The sequence below is a fragment of the Arvicanthis niloticus genome, chromosome 2 (genome assembly GCF_011762505.2).
Source record: "Arvicanthis niloticus isolate mArvNil1 chromosome 2, mArvNil1.pat.X, whole genome shotgun sequence".
Taxonomy (NCBI): Eukaryota; Metazoa; Chordata; class Mammalia; order Rodentia; family Muridae; genus Arvicanthis; species Arvicanthis niloticus.
This window is the reverse complement of record NC_047659.1, coordinates 114,446,178-114,469,613: the sequence shown is the minus strand read 5'-3', so window position 1 is coordinate 114,469,613 and position 23,436 is coordinate 114,446,178. Positions and strand designations below refer to the sequence as shown.

The following is a 23,436-nucleotide window of genomic DNA, read 5'->3' as shown; positions in this document are numbered from 1 at the left end:
TGAAATAAAAATAAATAAATCATTAAAAAAAAAAAAGAAAGATACACTGCTTAAGCTTTGCCCTGCAAATTATATTGTGAAGTGTCTTCAATAGTCTGTAAAAAGCTGAAGACATACTTCAGTGGTACAGGACTTCCCCAGCACACACAAGGCTCTTAGCTCTAGGAGGGGAAAAAAGCATATATAGATATAAAGCCTTTATTTAGGTTTGTTATCAATAGAATAATACAGTGTGGTGGTTTGAATAGTTATAGCCCTATAGACTCATATGTCTGCATGCTTGGCCCATAGGGAGTGGCACTATTAGGAGCTCTGGCCTTGTTAGAGTAGGTGTGCTCTTGTTAGAGGAAGTGTGTCACTATGGGGGGTGCTTTGAGATCTTATATATATGCTAATCTCCTCCTGGCTACCTTCAGATGGAGATATACAACTCTAGGCTCTTCCGACACCATCTGCCTGTGGGCTGCCATGCTTCCTTCCATGATGATAGTGGACAAAACCTCTAAAATTGTAAGCCAGCTTCAATTAAATGCTTGCCTTTATAAGAGTTGCACGGTCCTAGTATCTCTTCACAGCAGTAGAACCCTAACTAAGATATACATGCTCTATGAAGAAAAACTCACAAGCTCAGGAAAGTGAAAACAGTTACTGACTGTATATTGTTTATACTGTGCCTGTCATCCTTAGACCTAGTATGTGCTATATCTGAAAATGAAATTAATCATAGTTATGATTAGTAAATACGTGTTCTTAATACCTTAGGAACTGTCTGAATTCTTTATACCTTGTTGAATATAATTAGTGTTATCAACTTTATTTAGGTATGCATAGTTTATATATCATAAAAGTCACCCATTTTAAGTGCATAGTTCCATGAGTTTTAAGAAGTCATGCAGTAATTACTACAATCCAGTTTTAGAACAATTTTACCCTACGGCAGTTACTTTTAAAAGGAGGTCTTAGCTGTGGGTATTGTTCAGTTAGTATGCACAGGTAAGACATTTGATCTAAACACCAAAAAAAAAAAAAAAAAAAAAAAAAAAAAAAAAAAAAAAAAAAAAAGAAAAGAAAGAAAGAAAGAAAGAAAGAGAACACTCCATTGGCATTCAACTTTCTTTTAGTTTAGTAGTTAACACTTCAGCTGTTGGGCATAGCAGCGCACACCTTTAATCCCAGTACTTGGAAGGCAGAGGCAGGCAGATCTCTGAGTTCCAGGACAGCCAGGGCTACACAGAGAGACACAAAAGAAAACAACAAACTTTTACAGCAGAAGAAGCTCAATACTGACACTGGAAAATGAAAATTTAATGTCGTCCAGTAAAATAAGAACAGATCTATTTTCTTTAGGTAACATATTCACTTCCTATCGAAACCTGAAGAAAGGACAATGCTGCATCCTCTACTATTCAACACTAACGTGCCTCACAAAAGCTATTGACATGAGAGCACCAAAGACTGCTAACTGCAAGTACAGATAGAAATTTAAATTCATGTAATCCTTCCCAGAGCAGTCAACAAAAACAAATATAACTTTAAATTACATACCTGATTTCTTTGAAAACAGAAATTGCAGGCCCAAAGTTTTGCTCGGTAATCCACTTGACTGCAAGATAGATAAATAAATATTACAAACAGATATCATACGTATTGTCAAACTAGAAAGCAAGCAAATGTGGACTTAAAGTTCCATAAATTAAACAGTCGTATGTTTCTGAGTGTGCACATACAGAAGGATTCGTGGAACTGCACTGCAGGGAAAACTGGCTATCAAGTACATCAAGAGGTTCCCACAAATATTTGCACTTAGTAAACTCTGTTTTGTCTTCTCCGATTCCAAGTTCCTGTTTTAAAATTTCTTCACTCATATAAACTTAAGTTCTTTCCTTTTGCCTTCTATTTTAATCTGGTTGTAATGATTTCTCCAACATTTTTATTGTTCAACAATGTAAAACTTTTTTTAAAAGATGTTTAGTTTTATTTCTGTGCATGTGAATTTTGCCAGTATGTACACACATGCCTAACAGAGGTCAGAAGGGGGCAAAGAATCCTCTAGTTCCGGAGTTGAGCTAACACCTAGGTGCTGGGACCATGACCCTGGGTCTCAGCTGGAGCAACAAGTACTCTTAACCACTGAACCACCAATTTCCAGCCCCTATGTCAAACCTCTTAATTTCAATAATGAAAGCACATTTCACACTTGGGCCATTGGTAAACATGGAAGAAATGGTCCAAGATAAAGCATCTATTGCTGCCTCTCCCTTTCTGTACCTAGGATATTAATAGCCAACAGCTATCATTTTACAAGCAGAGCTGAGACATTCCTAACATGGGCTTGATAAATAAAAAAAAAAGGGAAATAAAGGAAAGTGCTCCAACATACTAAAATCTCAACACTTCCAACTTGTTTCAAAATTCCTTCAGCCACGCACGGTGGTGCCGTCTTATATCCTCCCCACGATGCTGGAGGGTCACACAGAACTGGAATGTGAGACCCAATTACACAGCACAGACACTCTATCTCAAAAACGATGGATAAAAGTAATTTCTAATAGTGTCCAAATATACTAATAGAGTCTCAGATAAAAAAAAATTACACTCAACAATAAAACTGTTAAAAGTTAAAATTTCTTCTGCCAAGGCTAAAAAGATGCCTCCATGGCTAACAGCACTTGCAGTTCTTCCAGAGGGACAGAGTTTAGTTCCTGGCATCTATGCCAGGCAGCCCACAGCACCTGTAACTTTAGCGCCAAGAAGTTCTTCTCTTTCTTCTGCCTCCACAGGCACCCACAATAAATGATATGCACATATGCATGTGCACTTGTGCAAGCACGTATGTACACGTATACACACACACACACACACACACAAATAATCTTTACCAAAAAAAAAAAAAAATTCTTCTGCCTAGTACTTCTTCTAGACATACTATATCAGCATTAATGTACATACAAAAATAGCAAAGTTTTTAGATTCTTTTTAATGCTTCAAAGGACACCCCTTTAAGTCTACAATCAATCCAGAAGCAAACTGATAGTCTGAGACGGGGGGAGAAAGGAAGGAGAAAAGAAAAGGACCAGCTGGGTCACCATAGTAAGTTCCAGGACAGCCAGGGCTACACAGGGCTACATGCCTCATTAAAAAAAAAAAAAAAAAAAAAAAAAAAAAAAGAGAGAGAGAGAGAGAGATTCCAATTTTGACCAGGGCATCTGCAAAGGAAGTTTCATCCTCTAAGAATCTCACCATTTACTTCTCATCTCAAACTGGAAACTCTCCTGTAGGAAGCAAGTGACTTTCACCAGGAAGGGATGGTATGGAGGTGGAGGGAATGGCGCATGCCTTTAATCCCAGCACTTGGGATACAGAGGTAGGCAGATCTCTATGAGTTCAAGAGGTCTACAGGGTGAGTCCCAGAACAGCCAGGGCTACACACACACACACACACACACACACACACACAAAACCTGTCTCAAAAAACAAAACACAAAAAAGGAAAAAAAAAAAACAAACCTCAAGTGACTTTCATAAGACTTGCATAAAGACAACAATTTACTATATTCATCATTTTTACCAGTTTTTAAAAAGAATTCATACCAAAGTGGATTGAGAATAGCTTTGCAGGTGGGCCTACTGCAAAGCACAGGCTCATACTGTACAGGAGGTAAGTCTGGGCGCTCTTTTAAAGGAGTGAGGAGACAAGCCAAGGGAACAACCATTCTTGTGGCTTCGAGGCGGCTAGAAGGCCACACGTTCCAACTGAAACGCACACCATCTCTTTCTTCATTCTGCTGAATGAATTCCAGATACGTTGCCATGGTCTAAAAGGAAACTAAAGATAAAGTTTTAATTATGTGCAAAATTCTCAGCTCATCTTCAAAAAAAAAAAAAAAAAAAAAAAAAAAAAAGTTGGTTCCAAGCCAGGCGCAGTGGTTCACACCAGAAATCCCAGTGCTCAGTCCTAAAGAGATGGTATTATAACATGCTACTTCACAAATACCCAGTCTAGAAAAGCCTGTCACTACAGGATAAAGGTAGCTACCTTCTCTCAGACCCCCAAAGTTGATTACTCTTCCTTCCTGCCTTAGTTTTCTACCGATATGATAAAGACCGTGACCAAGAGCAACGTGAGGAGAAAAGGGTTTATTTTAACTTACACCACACCACCCCCATGGTGCCCAAGTGCTTCTGTGTAGTGTGCATCATCTTCCAGGAAAGGCAGAGCAGGAACTAACACAGGGGCCATGGAAGAACACTGTGTACTGGCTCATTCCTCAAGACATGCTCAGCCTGCTCTCTTATACAATTCAGGACCACCTGCCTTGGGGTAGCACTGCCCAAAGTGGGCTGGACCCTCATATATCAATCAAGAAAATGCCCCTCAGGCCTGTCTGATAGGGACATTTTCTCACCTGAGGTTCCCTCTTCTCAAATGACCATGGCTTGTGTCAAGTTGGCAAAAAATAAAATAATCAGGCTACTTTTCTCAAACCATCTCTGTAGTACTTGAAAAAAATTAATCAAAAAGGTTAGAGGTTGAACATTTGTTAACTGTGTGTAGTTGGACATTACTAGTAATTATTTATTTGTGATGCTAAGGGTCAAATCCAGGACCTTGTGCTAGGCAAGCACTCAAACACTGAGCTAAATTTCTCAGACAAGCCAGTTTTAACCATGTATCCAAAGGTAAGTCTCAAATTCTGTTTCATGATCCAACAATTTTCCTAATTCCCTTTCTTTATCAATCAAAGTAAATATTGTATGAAATGTCACATTCCAAGTAACCTTGATTTTTGTATGTCCGTCATCGTGTTGCGTCCCCCCGCCACCCCCACCACTTCGCTTACTGAGAAGAAGAGAACTGTATGCTGATCTGAGAATCTGGTTATTAACAGGAAGCAGCTTGGCACTGAAGCATTTCTAATGGGCATACCAAAACTATGGAAGGAAGTTTGCTTTTGTATTAAGTGGCAATGTGTTCTCCTTCCTTACCATGTCGGCTTATGCTCATCCTTGAAAGACTCTGACTCTTTAACAGTTAGTCTTTCAGACTAAGCTTTCAGACTCAGATAACCCAATGTTGTTAAGCAAATGCATCCTATTTGTGATCTAAAATACATTGATACACAAGTGACTAAAGGTCAACTGAACAAGCCAATCAGGAAAACAAAAAGAACTAGCAAGATGGCCCAGTGAGTAAAGTGCTTGCCAGGTAAGTCTGAAACCTGAGTGAGATCCTCAGATCCCATGAAAAGATGGAAGGAAGGGCCCAATATCACAAAAGTTGCCTCTGACCCCAAGATGAGTGGCTTGACAGGTGCACACACACACAAAGCACATGTTCAAGCAAGTAAACAAAAAACAAAAAACAAAAAACAAAAAAAACCCCAGAACCTATGAAATAAGAATGGAAGCATAGTCTTGTAATTTCCATATTTGGGAGGCTGAGGCAGAAGAACCAACAGAGTTCAAAGCCTCCTGGGTTACATAGGGAGATCCTATCAAAAATAATTTATATATATATATTTGGAGAGAGATAGATAGATAGATAGATAGATAGATATCCTACAAATAATTTGGATGAGGGCAATTGGGCAATTTTACATACCCAGAAAAGCAAATTAATTATTCTACCATACAGAATCTATACAACAAAGTCCCAAATGTCTGTTCCTACTGAAACTTTAACACATGTACTAGTTAGTTCTGGCAATCACAGGAAGATGAAACCCTGACTACACAGAAAGCACTTAGGCACCTGGGTGGGGGACTAGTAAATAAATCACAGCACATTCTAACATCAGCATCTACAGCAGTTACTTCAGCAAACCCCATTCTATAACGGTATCCCTCTATAAAGTTCTTTACTTAAATGTACAAGTCCCCAAGTATCTACATATTAACATCCACTCCCTATTTCCCATTGCCTCCTTCCCTCGACTTTCTAAACCAGTTTCTTAATGCTGGACACGTAATCCACAGAGGATTTCAGTGAATTCATGAATCCTCTAAAGTTCTATGTATTTTTATTAAATTCTATGTGCTGAGAAAAATGTGCATTTTCCACAGCTCCCATCAAATTCTCAACGAGTAAGGGTATCTGAAAAGGTAAATAGCCGAATGGATGAATAAATGAGAGAATGATGAGAGGGTGAGTGAATGAGTGGATAAATAAAAGGCCTAGAAAGGCATCCATCCAGTAAAATAACTTAGCCATTATAATCTCTCCAGGACATAACTTTCCAGGACTTAGTAACCATCTGTAGGCACAGTTAAATATCTAATCCTGTACTGAAGATCTGGTTTCTGGTTTCACTTATCACAAAATAAAACTCAAGATTTTCTAGAAGATTCAGTCCTTCCGGATGTTCAAGCCACCACCAACACTCCAATTCCGAGGGCTAAAGAGTCAGAAACCGGCTGTCTGCTATCAGGCATGACGCGGACCAGTCACTCTCAGCCGGCTTCTGGGTCATCAAATTCCCTCTGATTCCTCCCACAAGCAAGCCCACCTTGCCCTGGCATCTCCGGCTTCAGCCCTCCTCCTAAGCGCCCATTCACCACGGCAGAGCCAGCCGCTCACCTGTCCGGAGCCACTCACCTAGACAGAGCCTTCCGCGCCCCACGGACACCAGAGCTCGGCTCCAGCTTCCACCGCCAAGTCCACCTCAGCTCACAGTCAATTGGTCAGTGCTCCAAAACGTCATTTCTCAGCGCCATGCTCTAGCCAATCAGAGAGCGCTACTCTGGCTGACATGAGAAAGTGAAACAGTCAGGAAAGCTGCGCCTCCATCTTTGAATAGGGCAAGGCTGTACTTTCTCACCTTAAAAACTTTAGAATGTGGAGTTCCTTAGGATACATACTTTCTCGAATATATCCTTAAAATTTCCTCCTACGCAGAACCTCGGCTCCTACGGAACCGTCATCCAAACGCATCCAGAACTCCTCAGGGGACCACCCCGACACAACACGGTGTCTGTTTGCCTCAGATGGAAGTCCCTCTCATCACCTAGCTACCGGGAAGCGAGAAGAGTGACGCGTAGCCCCAGAGGAACCCGAAGTTGTCCGGAAGAGGCCCTCAGCCTGCGGGAGGGGGTTAGGTGGTGACAGAGTCTCTGCAGCTAGTTGGTGTTCTTTTTGAGCTCAGCAGGTGCAGTTACTCTCTTCGCGTTACAAAACTTTTCCTTTCTCATTGCTGCTATGGTTTTTGCGCTCAATAGAAACTGTTTCTGGTGAGCATCCTCCTGCCATTCACCAGCAAGGAAATGAGTAATTGGGAACGATCTTAGTCAAGCATTTAAGGAAACTAACAGAGTCCGTTTTGATGGGTAACACAACTTTTGTGACCGCCGCAGTCATTTTATACTTTCTTACAAGAGGCAAAAACAAACAAATAAACAAATAAGCAAATTCAGCGTGTGTGTGGTGCTTGCGGAAGCCAGAAGACATGAGATCCCATGGAGCTAGAGTTACCCTCTGTTGTGTAACCCCTAACGTGGGTGCTGGGGACTGAGCTCTAGTAGTATACGTTCAACCACTCAACCAACTCTTCATCCCCCAAACTCTAAAATCTTACATTTATGCTAAGACATGTTTAGACATTCAAAAGGTATCCATTAAATAACCCAATTTATTATTAATGCAAACTTTTCTTTAAAACAGAGCCTAACTCTGTAGGTTTGGCTGGCCTGGAACTCACAGAGTTGTGCTTTCCTCTGTCTTACTATGCTTCCTGAATGCTGGGATTAAAAGCACAGGCCATCACACCCAGATAAATTAAACTTTTTGAAGTCTACAAGTAATAGCACTTAATTTGAATAGATGTTACACTTAATTTGAATAGATGAAATATTACTATTTGCATTAAAACATTTTTTTAAATAAATACATTTTTCATCATTTAAATGTTATGTCATTAATGGCATATTTAAAACCTTAAATATGTTTGGGAAAGGCAGTTATCTCTTCCTAAGGAAAAATGTCCAAGTAAAATAAAATATACATGTTTGTTATATCTAACACTGAGAAAAAGAAGTAGTTTTTTAAATAACAAGTATTAATGTGATTTTATTTGTCAAGGATTTCCCTTTCAATTTTTGAACCTGGGTTATTTCTGCACTAGTAATTTCTGTAGAGAGAATTTTTTTAATTGAATGTTCAAAGTATAAAAGATTGAATGTCCTTACTTGGAATGTTTGAAGTATTTTATTTATATAAGAGTATATTTGCAGGGCAGTAGCAGTGCATGCCTTTAATGACAACACTCAGGAGGCAGAGTCAAGGAGATGTCTGTGAGTTCAAGGCCAGTATGGTCTACAGAGTTAGTTCCAGCACAGCCAGGGTTACACAGAGAAACCTTGTCATGAAAAGCAAAACAAACAAAGGTACTTGTTTCTGTAACACAGGTCTTTTAATTGGAGAAATATAACAACTTAATGTGGCTCAACAAGGGTGGCAAGATGGCGTGTTCTCTCACAGGAATGGATGTCTTTTTTTTTTTTTTCATTCTACCCCAGGCAGACATATTAACATATAAAGAACATACAGCTTTAGTTCTACAGTCTCAGCCCCAGGTCAAAAAGAAATTCAGAAAGATAAAAGTTTGGCACACAAGAGGCGATGACACTGTTCTTTCCCATTGGTGGCAGTCTTATAGAATGACAGAGTCAGAGAGCACTATAAACTAGATTTGCTGCCATCTCTTACCTAGGAGAGTACCTCTGTAAACCTTAGTTCCCTTAAAGGGAGTACCGAATGGCTGGTAAAATGAAATTTCTGGTTGTTGTTACAATCAGTGGGAGAAGAGTAAACTAACCAGCCATGAGTCAATCAGAAAGAAGAACTGAAAATGATTAGAAAGCTAGAAGAGCAGCCCCTCTACTTAGCATTTGCCTTCTAGGACCCAGGGGAGAAAGAAACGGTGTAGCTTCAACAGCCTGCAATGAGCTCTTCAGTGATGTGAATCCAGGTCCTATCTGGAATCTTAGTGAAAATGTTAAGTGTAGACTGTGGCTAAAAGGCTCAGCAGATGAAGATGCTTGCCTATAAGCCTGTGGACCTGAGGACCATCCCTGGAACCGACATAACTATTGAAGAAGAGAACCATTTCCACAAAGTTGTCCTCTGATCCCAACACCCATGCACCCTCCACACAATTAATAATAATAATAAAATAATAATAATAATACAATAACGTTTTTTAAATAAATAATATTATACAAACAAGATATTCCAAATAATTTACTTAACTCACCTATTAATGAGGAGACCAATAGGGATGTTGAAATTGGTTTTTAAGAAAATCTCATTTATAAAAATGTATATTCTCTACCAGACAGTATTATATGCATTGTTATGGGCATCAGTTTTGTGTGTGTGTGTGTGTGTGTGTGTGTGTGTACCTATCAACTTTCTATAGTTAATCTCTGTCTCTATCAACTTGTATAGTAATGCAGTCAAGATATAAAAGTACACATCTCTCAGATGACACCAGTACATCCCATAAAATGCCAGCTAGTCCATGAAATGTAATTTCCTTTGTCTATTTCAAAATGTTTTACAAGACTCCCAGCATATTGTAATGGCTAATATTCTCAACTTAACTGGATTTTAGAACCACCTAGGAAACATCACTCTGGATGTATGTAAAAGAGCATTTCCAGACAGGATTAACTGAAGAAGGAAGATCCACCCTAAAATAGCTGGCACCATCTCCTATGGTGGGGGCCCAGACAGAATAAAGTGGGAAAAGGAAATGGCCAGGTGAGTATTGGTTTTCCCTTTCTCTGTGATTGACACTATAGTCTAAGCCATCCTGCCTCCATGTCTTTCCAGCATAATAGATTCAGAACTGTGAGCCCTTATGCCTTCCCACTACAATAGACTGTGCTTCTCTAAACTGAGAGCTAAAATATATCCTTTCTCCCCTAAGTTGCTTTTTGTCAGATGTTTCGTCACAACAACAATAAAAGTCTATACAGAACAGTACTGTACTGAGAACTGAGCTGGTTCTGTGAGGAACGTGATCAGTGTATGTCCTGGGCCTTTCTAAACTGTGTTTACAGAACAATGTTGTCGGATGGGAAGCTGTAGGCTGGAGATTTAGAGAGCTGTAAGCAGAGATGAATGGACCACCCGATGAGATTTTGGAAGATTGGAATGCCAATAGAAACACGAACACCAAAAGGTCTGCTCATGACGTTTCAGATGGGAGCAAAGACTGCTGAGAAATGAACCATTGGTGTGGCAGTCTGGCAAAGGCTATGACTGTGTTTTCACTATGTCCTGAAAACTCAACTGAACAAAATTCAATAGAGGCCATCTATTGGTCCCCAACACAACATGAACAATTAACACCAACTTCTGCTGCCACTCAGATGCAGGCAGATCCTAGTGAGCCACAGACGTCATGGCTTCTGCATGCCTTTGACACTGAAACTAGGCAGGCCCTGAAGTGTATAAGAGTGAAGGAAACCAGCCACAATCAGATTGGACAACCTGAGTTCAATGTCAGGGACCTTTGCATATACACTCATCTATGATCAAATATACACGCATCATGTGTACACACACATGATATACAATATCATATACACTCATCTATGATCAAATATACACACATCATGTGTACACACACATGAAAATTTAAAGCAATAATGGAGCTGGAGCGATGGCTCAGCCATTAAACATAGGGACTGCTCTTTCAGAAGACTGGAGTTCAATTCCTAACATTCGCATTTGGCCCAACGCCTGTAACTCCAGTTCCAGGAGACGCAACACCCTCCTCTGGATTCCTCAGGGACTCCCGCATATGTTACAAATATACACATAAATAATTCTTGCAGAATATGGTGACACTCCTTTAATGGCAGCACTCAGGAGACAAGGCAAGCAGATCTTTGTGAGTTCTAGGTTTACATAGTCTGGTTTACATAGACAGCTCCAGGCCAGTAAGGGCTGCATTATAAAATTGTCATAAACAAATTAATGAAAGTTCATTTGAAATAATAGTCCTTCCTTAAAGAACTATTGGTACAACTAATAAAAAGATAACGCATTCTGAGCACGCTGTTGCAAGTCCTTCACAAAGGATGTGGAGTATAAGAACACTGGAAAAGGGTAAATCAAAAGTTATTAATATTTGACAGTAACTCATAGGATTTGAGTGTTGGCTCCCTGTGCTCTAGCCAGAGAAGGCGTAGGCCTGCGAGTATCCAAGAACTACAATTCCCAGAAGGCTTCAGTGCGGGCTCTGGGCCGGATGTAGTCTTGGTTTGAGACTTGCTTGGCCAAGCTGGGCAAGGGTCTCCCACGTCTACATTCATGGCGTCCCCTAACAAGGCAGTGATTGTTCCCGGGAACGGAGGCGGGGATGTGGCCACCCACGGCTGGTACGGTTGGGTGAGAAAGGGGCTGGAGCAGGTAAGGAATGGTAGCCCGTGCTCTTCGATCAGCTTAGCTCGGAGTGAAGGGAGAAAGAATGAAGGGCGAGGCTCGAGCCCCGCAGATGTGGTCAGTATCCTTCCTGGCGAAGCAGCTAAAAAAGCTGAGGGCTCAGTTTTTGAGACTAAAAGGAAAACCTGTTGTACAACTGGAGAGAATGCCTTCTTCCCACCCCCACCTGCTGCCAGTTCAGATTCCAGACTTTCCAGATATTTTGTTTATACTCGTTACTTTAATTTTTTTAATTCACTGATTGATATTTGATATATACAAAGAATTGTATAACATACAATAAACTATCAAACTTGGATTTTTTTCTGTGCTGTCTAAACCCTAGGTGTCTTTGATTATGTGTCCTGTACAATTGAGCTACACTCGCTGCACAAACTAGACTCTAGAACCTTGCCAGTGACTTCTGAATAGTCTGCCCCCTGTCCCATCTGTATGACATTCTGAAGTTTATTTTGCTTCTCTTTAAATTATTTTGTGCAGGGGTCCTCTGGAGATCAGAAGACATTTTTGGAATCAGATCTTTCTACCTTTACATGGGCTCTGGGAATCGAAGTCCGGTCACCGGACTTGTACTGCAAGTGCCTTTGCCAGCTGGGCTGCTTTTCAGGCCTTTTTGCTACACCTTTTAAAACTTTAAAAGTATTTTTTTTACAACCACGTGTATAATCTCTAAACAACATATTGTTTATTTTGGCTTCTTTGTGAACTTTATAGAAACATCATTGCACCCTAGGTCGTCTTGTGTTTAACTTTTAATAAAAGAAAAAAAAAATCCCTCTTCCATAGCCCAGCAGTTAGTTTCCTACTTTGGCCTCTAGAATAGAATTTCAGGAGAAAATAAAAATCTGCTTGAAATAAAACTTCAGGGTTGTGGCTGAGAACTATGGGCAAAGCTACCTACCAACTCCCGGGGCAAGCTAGAAATGGCCAGTGGGACGGGATGCCCAGCTTTCTCAGTGGTGTCTCTGTAACTTTTGACTGTCTTTCTGGGACACAGCGCTCGGCTCAGGACATTCTGTCTCTAGCATATTGACTTAGGTATTCTCTATAGATACATTACTTGGAGATGAGCATAGATTCCAAGTGCAGAAACCAGTCTCCACAGAGTTCTACAAAGCTGGATAGAGAACTGTATATGACCATGTATTCATCTGAAGCCCTGTAACACTACTTAATCTATTTCACATCAGAATACTAGCAAATATTTTACTGAACTAAGTGAGGTCATATCAGGTGTCACATTTTTTAAGCTCTTTATCATAGCTTTTTCTTCTCCCTTATATCACAGATTCCTGGTTTCCAGTGTTTGGCTAAAAACATGCCTGACCCAAGTAAGTTTGGAATTTGTTTTTGAAAAGCCTTACCTGTTAGATTTTGAGCTCACGATTTGTAGGGTGGGGCTTGGGAGCAGGAATATCATAAAAAAAAGGACAAAAATACATATTCAATAAGAACAAATAAAGCAAGGAGCTCGAGGTGGTGGGTCCCTACACACACACAAACACACACACAAACACACACACACACACATACAGGGAGAACTTCAATAACAAGAAAAACACCTGGGAAATGATAAAATTTAACTTTTAACTTTGTAAGCTAGCAACTGTATTTTCTATGTGTAAGTATCCATAGACATTTTTAGGCAAAATTTAGGTGTTCTATTTGAAACAGGCAAAATAAAGCTTTACAGTATCTAGTTGAGTTCTTATGTATTTCAAATTATAAGATTGCCCGTTTTGTGGGGAGGGGTCCATCTGTGACTTGGTTCAGGAAAGAAGTAATATAAATCATATATGGGTTTTGGAATGTTGTTGAGTTTCTTTTTTTTTTAAGATTTATTTATTTTATGTATGAGTACACCATTGCTGTCTTTAGACACACCAGAAGAAGGCGTCAGACCCCATTGCAGATGGTTGTGAGCCACCATGTGGTTGCTGGGAATTGAACTAAGGACCATCTAGAAGAGCAGTCAGTGCTCTTAACCACTGAGCCATTTCTCCACCCCTGTTGTCGAGTTTCTTTTGTGCATTTTGTTTTTCTCGGTGCTGGGACTGAACCCAGGATCTCACACATCCTAGACAAGTGCTCTGCCCCTGAGCTGTACCTCCAGCTGGGTATTTGCCAAGTTTACATTTTCACATTAAAATATCAGAGTTGAGGCCAGTGATGATGCCTTTAATCCTGACACTTGGGAGCTCAAGGCAAGAGGGTTCTGGTGTGGGCTACACAGCAAATCCCACACTAGCTTATGCTGCACAGTGAGGAGGCTCTATCTCACAAAAGAAAAATGGGTGAGAGGGAGACTTCACTTCAGTTGTAATGTAACTTTTTTTAAGAACATAGTAGGTATAGAAGGGAGGGGCGGAGAGTGAAACTCTACTAACTCACAGGACAAATCTGCTAACTCAGCATCATTTACTTCAGCCTCCATTTAAAAGCTGTGAGCTGCTATTTACTTAGAGAGGTGGGACAGCATCAGATTTACAGACTGCCCCAGGTACCAGACTATTTTACCCTGACCACAGTTACAGCTCGAGAGAGCATCTGGCTGCCCTTCATGGAGACAGAGCTGCACTGTGATGAGAAGACTGTCATCATAGGCCACAGTTCCGGGGCCATCGCAGCCATGAGGTATGATCCTGTTGAACTGCTGCCCTGTGTGGGTTGTCCGCATGCTTGCCTGGGAAATAGTTGTTTCTTAAGTTTCCATTGCAGTGGAAGGAAACAGTCCTGACCTCAAAAGTGGTAACATAATCTGTCCTAATTTCTTCCTTGTTTGTTAAGGGATTGAAAGAAGCTGGTTGCTTTTACCAGGTGCAGTGATCCTTTAAAAGCTCCTGTGGCCCCAAAGAAGCTTCCCGTTTCTCAGCTCTCACCTCTTCTCTCCTCCTAACCAGGCACAGTGATGGCATTGTAGTTCCTGGAATATCCTGCTCAGCCTTCTAGTAGGGACATCATCTTACAAGCTGCCTGGCTTTCTCTGCATGAATGTCCTTTTTGGATGAGATCTATAATTTGTCCATATAAAAGAGCAGCCTTGCCCTACTGGCTCCAATCTCCTTTATCTTTTATTACCTACAGGGTTTTTTTGTGGTTTTTATTTGTTTACCTACATCATTTTATCATCCGACACACATTGATTTCTTCTCTGTCCCTATTAATAGAAGGGAAGCTCCATGAAGGTGGGACTTTGTTTAGTGACAAGGCATCACAGTGCCTAGGAAAAAGCCCAACATGCTCAACAAATACCTCTTGGACAAATAACTCCTAAAGTTAAGAGAGAGAGAGAGAAAAAAAAAAAGAAAGAAAGAAAAGAAAAGAAAAAACCTGAACTGTCAGTGTAAGGGTATGAAGAAAGAGGAAATTGATGAGGGCCAGCTAACTGACTTATTATTAAGGGATATTGAGTTGAGCCTTTTCAATAGAAAGTGCTAGAAACACTGCTTTCCCTACCGACCCACAGCCCTCTAATCCTTGGGGTTCACATGTACACCCATAAATAATGCTTCTATCAAAATCTCTTGTCTTCCCCATTAGCCTATTGAGTAAGGAGTTTGCTGCCTGCTGTTTAAGGTTGAGCTTTTTCCATAGTTCCTACCCTGGTAACAAAGGCTGTTCCGAGCACTCACTCAAGATACCATATGAATTGTATGTCATGGAATCTTGCCAGATTTTATAACCTTGTAGCTACACAGGTCAAGGAAATGGGGATAATATGTTTGAGTACAGATCCAGAAAATAATGGTGCAGTAATAGCAAAAGGGATGTTTACAAGTGTGCAGGGGGAACGATGCTGACCTCAAAAGTGGAAACATGATCTGTCCATTTCTTCCTTGTTTACCAGCTATTGGTGAAGCTGTAATATTTTTGTGTAAGTCTTCTGAATTCATTAGGACTGTCAACAACCTTCTAAGAATGGACTCCTAAAGTTAAGAGAGGAAAAAAAAAAAAAGAAAGAAAGAAAAGAAAAGACCTGAACTGTCAGTGTAAGGGTATGAAGAAAGAGGAAATTGATGGGGGCCAGCTAACTGACTTATTATTAAGGGATATTGAGTTGAGCCTTTTCAATAGAAAGTGCTAGAAACACCTTAACAAGCAATCAAACTTAGTATCACTGATAGTTCATGTGTCCCCAAAGTGACCGCAAGACTATCTTGGGGAAAATGTTTAATCTCAGTCTTATTGTGATAAAACTAGTTCAGTTTAGGGAACTGACCTAAACTCCTGTATGAGAATAGAGGCAGCGCTAAATGTATTGGGTGTGATAATGCCACTAAGGTTATTCATGGGAGATACACACTAAGTGTAAAGTGTGGTAGCCTTTACCACAATGAATCTGGGTGCTTTTCATATCTTCTGTGGGTTTGCTATTTCTGAGTAACCAGCTGTGGGGAAAGGTGTTGGGGTCCAGCCTCGACACAGGATTGGAGTTCTCAGCTGGAAGCAGGGATATCTGGAAGGCGCATAATAAATAGACACAGACAACTTTTCAGGTAAAACTGACAGGCATTTTTCAAGGTATTGTGCTTGACATCTCTCTCTCTCTCTCTCTCTCTCTCTCTCTCTCTCTCTCTCTCTTTCTCTCTCTCTCTTTCTTGTAGCTTGAGGCTACACACACTATATTCTCTTGTGCAATCTGCTTTTTTTCCTGTGCGCTTTTCTTTTCTCAAACTCCCACTCTTACACACCTCTGCATTCCCCTTTCACTCTCACTCACACTCTTCACACACACCTCACACACACCACATGCACTTTCCTTTCACTCACACACACTCCATACATTCTCCCCATGCTCTCTCTACTCACTCCACACATACCTCTCATTCTCTCTTAACTCACTCTTCACACACACACACTCTCTCTCTCTCTTTCTCTCTCTCTCTCTCTCACACACACACACTCTTCTACTCACACTCTCACATTCTCTCCACCCACTCTCCACTCACTTACATCAAGCATACCTCATGCACACCCCACTCACTATCCACTCACTCTCTCGCCATTCTCTTGCCCCAGTCTTTTTTTATTGTTATTCCAAAAGCAGGTAGGAAAAAAAGACATTTATAATCATTGCCAAGTCAAATTCAAAAGAATAACCACATCCCACAAAGAATTAAGAATTCCAATTATTCCCCAAAGTTTCAAGCTTCCCCTATTTCCAGGCCTGTTGCCAAAATAATAATTACAAACTTATCATTGTTTAAACTTTAACTTTTGACTTATTATACTTCAGAGATCAGAACTCCGAGGTCAACTACTTGCACTTTCCTGTAAAGCTAATGGCATGGGCAAAACTGCTGGGCAGTGGCTAGAAAGAATCAACTTAACCCTTAACTCAGTAGTTCCGCTAGCTTCCTGCTTCTTTACATTGCACACAATGACTCTCCTAGGAGTGCCAGTGTTTTGACTTAATTTTACTCGTATATAATTTTATGTATTCTATACTTGCTTATCCAGGAACCACTCAAATGTATAAAACTTACTTCGTAACTTCAATAGTTCCTTACTATTTCATTTTCTAATCATTTCTTCAAACTTTCTTTGTAAGTCAAGCATTAATCTGGAACTACCATTGTGCAGTTACTACTAGGCCTCGGGTTTTAACTGTTTAAGAATCCTTATATCAAGGAACATCTAGTTTCACAGAATTCACCAGGGCAGAAGGAGAAATAGGAAAATCAGATATAATAGAATAATTGTGCACACCGAGGCCAACTGAAAAGCAGTCACCACAAATGAGATCTCTACAGCCATTGTGCAGGGCTGAGGTTAAGAGAAATGGGGAACAACTGCTTTTTACAAAGAGCTGCCACAGGCTACTGAAATGTCTCCATCCCAGCCTGCTGCAAGCAGTCCCCGGTCATGGTATGCGGTCCCCAGCAGAAAAGTTTTATCAAGTCCTAAACATTTCATAGCACAAAAGCTTCTTCAAAGGTCTCACATCGTTCCTCAGCCTACTCTTGGCTGAGCAAGGACATCTGCAGATAGTGAGCTGGTGGTCTGTGTGTAGGGTGCTGTTCTAAACGCTCTTCCTGCCCTTAAGGGGCAATGATAGTTTGTCTGGGAGTGGGGCCAAACGGACTACAGCACCGATGAGAATGCATATGCAAGCACAGTACAAGTATTTTTCTGGCATTTCTTAAATTACAGTTCACAGATTACTTGCATTAATCAAATGAATTAGAGATTGCATGCTGTAAAATGCAGGATCCTGGGCCTTAGTCCCATTTCTCTCAATTACATGCTCTGGGGCTGAGCCCAGAATCAGCATGTTGACCACCCAAGTAATGCTGACACATATAAAGGTGGATAAATGCACGTCAGAGATAGTGATTGTGAAATTCTCTTAATGTTTTTCTGTGTTAATCTCAGTAGCATACACTAACTACCTTTCTGTGAACTTACATCAGGTGGGTTACTGTTTTTTTTTTTTCAGATTTAATAATTCCATGTATGATTGACACTATCTTTCTCATTCCAGGTATGCAGAGACACATCAGGTATATGCTCTCGTATTGGTGTCTGCATACACATCAGACTTGGGAGATGAAAATGAGCGTGCAAGTGGTAAGTCTTTAGGAAGAACCTCTAGAGAAGTCCCTCCCTAAACACAGCACAGACTGTTCAAGATACAAAATAATTATTCTCTCTCAACCCTAAAAATGTAAATAGCAAATGAGAGATTTTTTACTTACCTTTAGATATGAGGTAGATCCTTCCAACCTTAAGTCTAGAATGAGTCCCAGGACCTGGCTTTACTTTAGCCTTTTACTTTGTTAAGTCAGTATGGTATCAAGCCCTACAGAGACAAAAACCAAAGCACTTCTCTGAACTCGGGTCTCTGGTCCTTTGCATCTCTCTGTGATATTTTCCGATGTCAAGGCTGACAAGTCATGCACACTGATAGGCTTTTCCCTTCTACAGGGTACTTCAGCCGCCCCTGGCAGTGGGAGAAGATCAAGGCCAACTGCCCTCACATTGTACAGTTTGGCTCTACTGATGACCCCTTCCTTCCCTGGAAGGAACAACAAGAAGTGGCAGATAGGCTGGATGCCAAACTGTATAAATTCACTGACCGTGGTCACTTTCAGAACACAGAGTTCCATGAACTGATTAGTGTGGTGAAGTCTATGCTGAAAATACCAGAATAGTCAGGATGACTCCTGCTCTGTAACATGCCAGGATGGGGAAGAATAATAATAGCAACTATTCTCACACAGCACTAGACATGAAATGTACAGTTAGGTTACAAAAGTGCCTGAACAACAAACCCATGAACACTCACACTAAGAATTTAAATCTTCCTGAAAAGCTACTAACTCCAGCAGTATGCTTCCTGTTTGATAAGGGACACAGAGTTTGTTTAGCTGTCCTGTTGATGCAAAGAGAGTTAAGTCAGAAGAATCCAGAACTTGACATAGACATGGTGGTGTATCCCTGTAATCACAGCCCTTCAGAGAAAGCAGGGAATCAAGAGGAGAAGGCTAGCTTGACCCTGTCTCAGAAAACAAAGAGCAAGACGACAACCCAGGTCTCCTGAGTCTCATTCCAAATTATAATTCAATAGGTTTAGCAAGATGTGATCCACTTCTGAGACCCAGTACTTAGAAAGGGGAAGAAGGTGGATCTTGAGTTTGAGGCCTGTCTAGGCCTAATGAAGTAAAACCCTGTCTCAAAACAAAAGACAGGTTTTCATTCAAATTATATGAGGGATTATTCCTTTTTGATACAACTTTTTTCTCTTCCTGGGGAAAGCATGATTCAAGACCCAGAATGTTATCTTAGAACTCAAAGCTCTAGCTGCTCTTTCTCATTTGCTCAAGAGAGTAAACTTGGGTCTTCATCACTGAAATTCCTGACCTCACATCCCCAGGTCCTTCTGACAAATTGAGAGAGACTAACATAGATGGATGCTGAGTAAGGGAGCTGCAGGGGACAGATACCTGCATAGCCTGTCACCTGGATGTTAACTGTATTGGACTGGATTAGGTTGTGGGGAGTGCTGCAATATAGAAACATGACAAGTACTCATGTCCTTTTTTAAACTGGGGAAAGGTATATGTATGTATATGCAATCCCTACATGAATTATGGTAGCTGACAACAGCACTGTAATTAAAAGATTTGCAAATGCTATAAGACAACGACCAGGTTGGTTGTAAACATTTTTAGATTCTCTCTGAAGTTGAAGAAAAGCCTAAGATAACCAAAATGAACATAATACTAAAGGGTGGAAAACATGGGAACAATCTGTACTTTGTTATTAAGTTTTAAGTATCTTCAAAAGAACTTTTCTGGGGCTCGAGAGATGGCTCAGCAATTAAGAGCAGTGACTTTTTCCAGAAGTCTGGAGTTCAATTCCCAGAAACCACATGGCGGCTCACAACTATCTGTAATGGGTTCCAATGCCCTCTTCTGGTGTGTCTGAAGAGACAGTGTACTCACATATATAAAATAAATAAATATTTATTTAAAAAAAAAAAACAAAAACAAAAAACCTTTTCCACAATGCAATGAATTTTATAGAGTTCTCGTACAGAGCATGCAAACTGCCAATTTTTCTTACACTCACTCAAAAATAACCACTTTTTAAAACTATTTTTATATTGTATATATTTGATGTATAAAATTGTTTCAGAATTACATTTTTGCTGGTTTATAAAGTACTTTGACCATAGTAAAATAAAATGTTTATTTCCCAGTATCTTCTGAATGTTGTGGTGCCAAAGATCTCTAGTGCACTTACACCTGATGATACAGGACTGATGCAGAACTGTGATTCTCCACACTTTTACCTTAGAAGAGGTACAAAGGTGTTGTGTTAGCTTAAGATGATTTGGGGATTTCTAAAGTCAGTAACGACTTTAACTTTTAACAATAGGTATCTTTGGAGGATAGGAAGACAATCATATATATAGGTCTACTGTAAGTGTTCACATGGGAATGAATAATACCAGAAAGTTGTATATCAAATGAATATATTTTTATCTTGAAGCAGAAAACAAACTGCAAACATTTATATGTTAATTTTTTAAGAATCCAAAAAAGCAGAGTAAATACTAATCTCAAAATCAAGTAGACTCAAATTGGATTATAGGTTTGGTTATACATACGGGGTGGGGTGGGGAGAGAGAATAAAAACATTTACTTTTTTGAATTTTGAATTTTTTTCCTAACTTTAAAAATCTTAATTATAAACTGACACATTTCAGTGAGACTCAGTAATTCCCGGGGCGGGGAATATGCAAGAGAGCTCTCTGGTGAGCTGTGCTGTTTAATATAAACAGTATGCACAGGCAACTAAATAAAAACTTAGTTCTTAATCATTTGTGTAAAGAGCTGGCCAGCCATCTGGCTGAAGGTTACTAGACTAAACACCAAGTATAGACTTTCCATCACAGTACAAAATGCTATTTGTCCAGATATTGTGATGCATAACTATAAACCCAGAACAAGGTATAGGTAGGACTGAGTTCAAGATTCTGTCTTACTGGACCACACTGCTATGGAGCACATATTTTGTATTCATCTCTCACCTACTATATAGTAAATCTGAAACTTTTTCTCCCCTTCACTGTTGGGCTAATGGTTGGGCCAGAGGCCTCATACCAGGAATATTATTCTATCACTCTGTCCATCACAGAATTGAATTGTCTGACTACTTTGCTTAATTGATCACCACCAAAACCCTTATATAAAACTTATTTATTGCCAAATTGAAAGTTTTATGTGAGAGTCCACATTCATTAAAAACCACTAAATCATCTCATGGTGTCTCCTTTTTTTATGATCACTTTTAAACAAGGTCCTCAACAGAGAGTATGTGCGCTCCGGTGAACAAAATGCCTAGTTATAAGTGGGCAAGTATGAATATGGACTGCCTCTGCAGCTTGATTTTGTGACATTATGATTTTAGAGGTTCACAATTTCTTTTGATAGGTTATTTCTATAGAATTCACTTTATTTACAGAACAGTTGCTACATTTTCTTATATTTTTGGTTGTGAGCCTAGCCTTTAACGGCTGACCCATCTCTCCAGCCCTAGTTGCTACATTTTCAAACTTACCTATCCCTTTCAGTTAATACTCTGAGTAAAAAATACATTACAAGGCAAAATATTCAGAGTAAAAGATAATGCTAAGAAAAAATATTTAAGGTCTTTATTCTGGTAAGGGACATTTCTAGCCACTGAGTGCTGGTTTTAAAACTCAGTATCTAATTATCAAGACAATGCAAAGCCAGGCATGGCTGCTAAATGCATGCCTGTAATCCCAGCACTTGGGAAGCCAAAGCAGGACAAATTCAATGCCAACCTAGACCATAAAGTGAATTCCAGGCCAGTGTGGAGTGCTCTTATCTCCAACAAAACAAAAAGACAGTGCAGAGCATATTTAGAAAATAGCTTGATTCTTTCTCTTTTATTGTTATTTGGTTTCTCAAGATAGGGTTTATCTTGAGAAACCCTTGACAGCCCTGGCTGTCCTAGAACTAGCTGTGTGGACCAGGCTGGCCTCTAACTCAAGAGTTCTGTCTGCCTCTGCCTTCCAGGTGCTGGGATTTAAGGCCTTCTCCACTATACTAAGCTAATGTTGTGTATAAGGGTTTTGTTGTTGTGGTTTATTTGTTTTTACTAAGTTTTTTTATGTAAGCCAAAAGCATGAACCAACTGAAGGGGTTTGCACTCTACCATCTTTTGCCAGCGCTCTAAGTGAACAGCATCATTAGTTACCCTGAGATATATAAGACTAGTAAACTCAAACTCACTAGCTCATTGTTATCAGATGAATTCTATGGCCAGCTCTACAGAGTAAGCATTTAACGCCACCAGCTCTTTTTAAGTGCTAGGTTGTATATAAAACACAGGTTTTTCCTCCACCGGAGGGTGGCATGGTACCAATGTCCACTCTAACTTGATCTGCCTGACCTATCAAATTTTCTATCTCTTACTAGAAAATTAAATATGTAGGAGAGTACAATAGAGACAAATTGCCCAGTGGCAGTGGCACATGTCTTCAATCCCAGCTGTAGGGAGGTAGAGGCAGACAGATCTCCGAGTTCCAGGCCAGCTTGGTCTACAGAGTTCCAGGACAGCCAGAGCTACATAGAGAAGCCCTGTTTTTTGGATTGTTTGTTTTGTTTTTTTAAAAAGGCACTCCAACTGCTGAGATCTTTCATATATGGCTATCTTCTGTATAACAGCACACCAACTAATGTTTTCCAGTGCTGAGCAGCTGGGACTGACCAAGGACACAGTGATAGCTGTCTGCTTAGACTTGTCACACACTTGGTTTTTTGAAGAATAAGAGAAAAGGGGACCAGCTGAGGATTGGTTCCCACTCCTCAGAGAGTGAATGAAGGGCAATGTTCTATTTTTTAATTTTATATGTGAGACAGGGTCTCTCCCTATATAGCCCTGGATGTCCTGGAATTCACTGTGTAGACGAGGCTGACCTTGGACTCACCAAGATCTGTCTACCTCTGCCTTCCAAGTGCCGGGACTCAAAGAATGCATCACCACACCTATCTAGTTTTAAGTTTTAATTTTAGTTAAAAGATTAGATACTATCTAGTCTATCTGCTTTGACAGAACACTGTAGACTGATGGTTTATCAAGAAAATGACTTATGATTCTAAATGCTGGGACAGGTGCTAGTAGATTACTTGGTCTGATGAAGGCTCGCTTCCTTATTCTTTTCCCGTGTTCTTGCATGACAGTAGGGTAATAGAACACTTTGGATCTCTTCTTCTATATAGGCCCTAATTCCAATTCATGAGGATTCTACACTCATAGTGTCACCTTCCAAAGTGACACCTCATTTACCACATTCCATATAGGGATTAGACTATAAAATCTGAATGTGGTGCTAGTGGTAGAGAAAATCACACTACAGGAATGGAATAAGAATCTGGAAAAAAAATCCAGGAAATAATGCAATTAAAGCATAAAGCATACAGAGAAAGTTACAGCCTTAGTAAGACAGGAAC

General features: G+C 40.1%; 2 protein-coding genes across 2 annotated transcripts in view; one reads left to right on the top strand and one right to left on the bottom strand.

Moving 5' to 3' along the window:
- The window catches only part of Sec23b (SEC23 homolog B, COPII component), a 38,535-nt gene extending 31,796 nt beyond the window's left edge, over window positions 1-6,739 (bottom strand). The window contains exons 1-3 of the mRNA XM_034494628.2: window positions 6,596-6,739; window positions 3,592-3,826; window positions 1,546-1,603 (exon numbers count right to left, since the gene is read on the bottom strand). Of these exons, the coding sequence (XP_034350519.1) occupies window positions 1,546-1,603; window positions 3,592-3,812 (279 nt within the window). The 5' untranslated portion in view covers window positions 3,813-3,826; window positions 6,596-6,739. The remainder of the gene's footprint in view (window positions 1-1,545; window positions 1,604-3,591; window positions 3,827-6,595) is intronic.
- Window positions 6,740-11,238: 4,499 nt separating this feature from the next.
- Rbbp9 (RB binding protein 9, serine hydrolase) lies at window positions 11,239-19,965 on the top strand. The gene is made up of 5 exons (XM_034494265.2): window positions 11,239-11,416; window positions 12,738-12,780; window positions 13,978-14,083; window positions 17,934-18,019; window positions 18,377-19,965. Exons 1-5 carry the CDS (start codon window positions 11,318-11,320, stop codon window positions 18,601-18,603), a joined length of 561 nt encoding a protein of 186 aa, XP_034350156.1. The 5' UTR covers window positions 11,239-11,317; the 3' UTR covers window positions 18,604-19,965.
- The last annotated feature ends 3,471 nt before the right edge of the window (window positions 19,966-23,436 follow it).

Excerpts from the sequence above, each read along its gene's own strand:
- Rbbp9 (XM_034494265.2), top strand. The coding sequence starts at position 11,318 with ATGGCGTCCCCTAACAAGGCAGTGATTGTTCCCGGGAACGGAGGCGGG. Across the intron at positions 12,781-13,977 it reads TAAAAACATGCCTGACCCAA|TTACAGCTCGAGAGAGCATC; the intron begins GTAAGTTTGGAA and ends CCCTGACCACAG. Across the intron at positions 14,084-17,933 it reads GGGGCCATCGCAGCCATGAG|GTATGCAGAGACACATCAGG; the intron begins GTATGATCCTGT and ends TTCTCATTCCAG.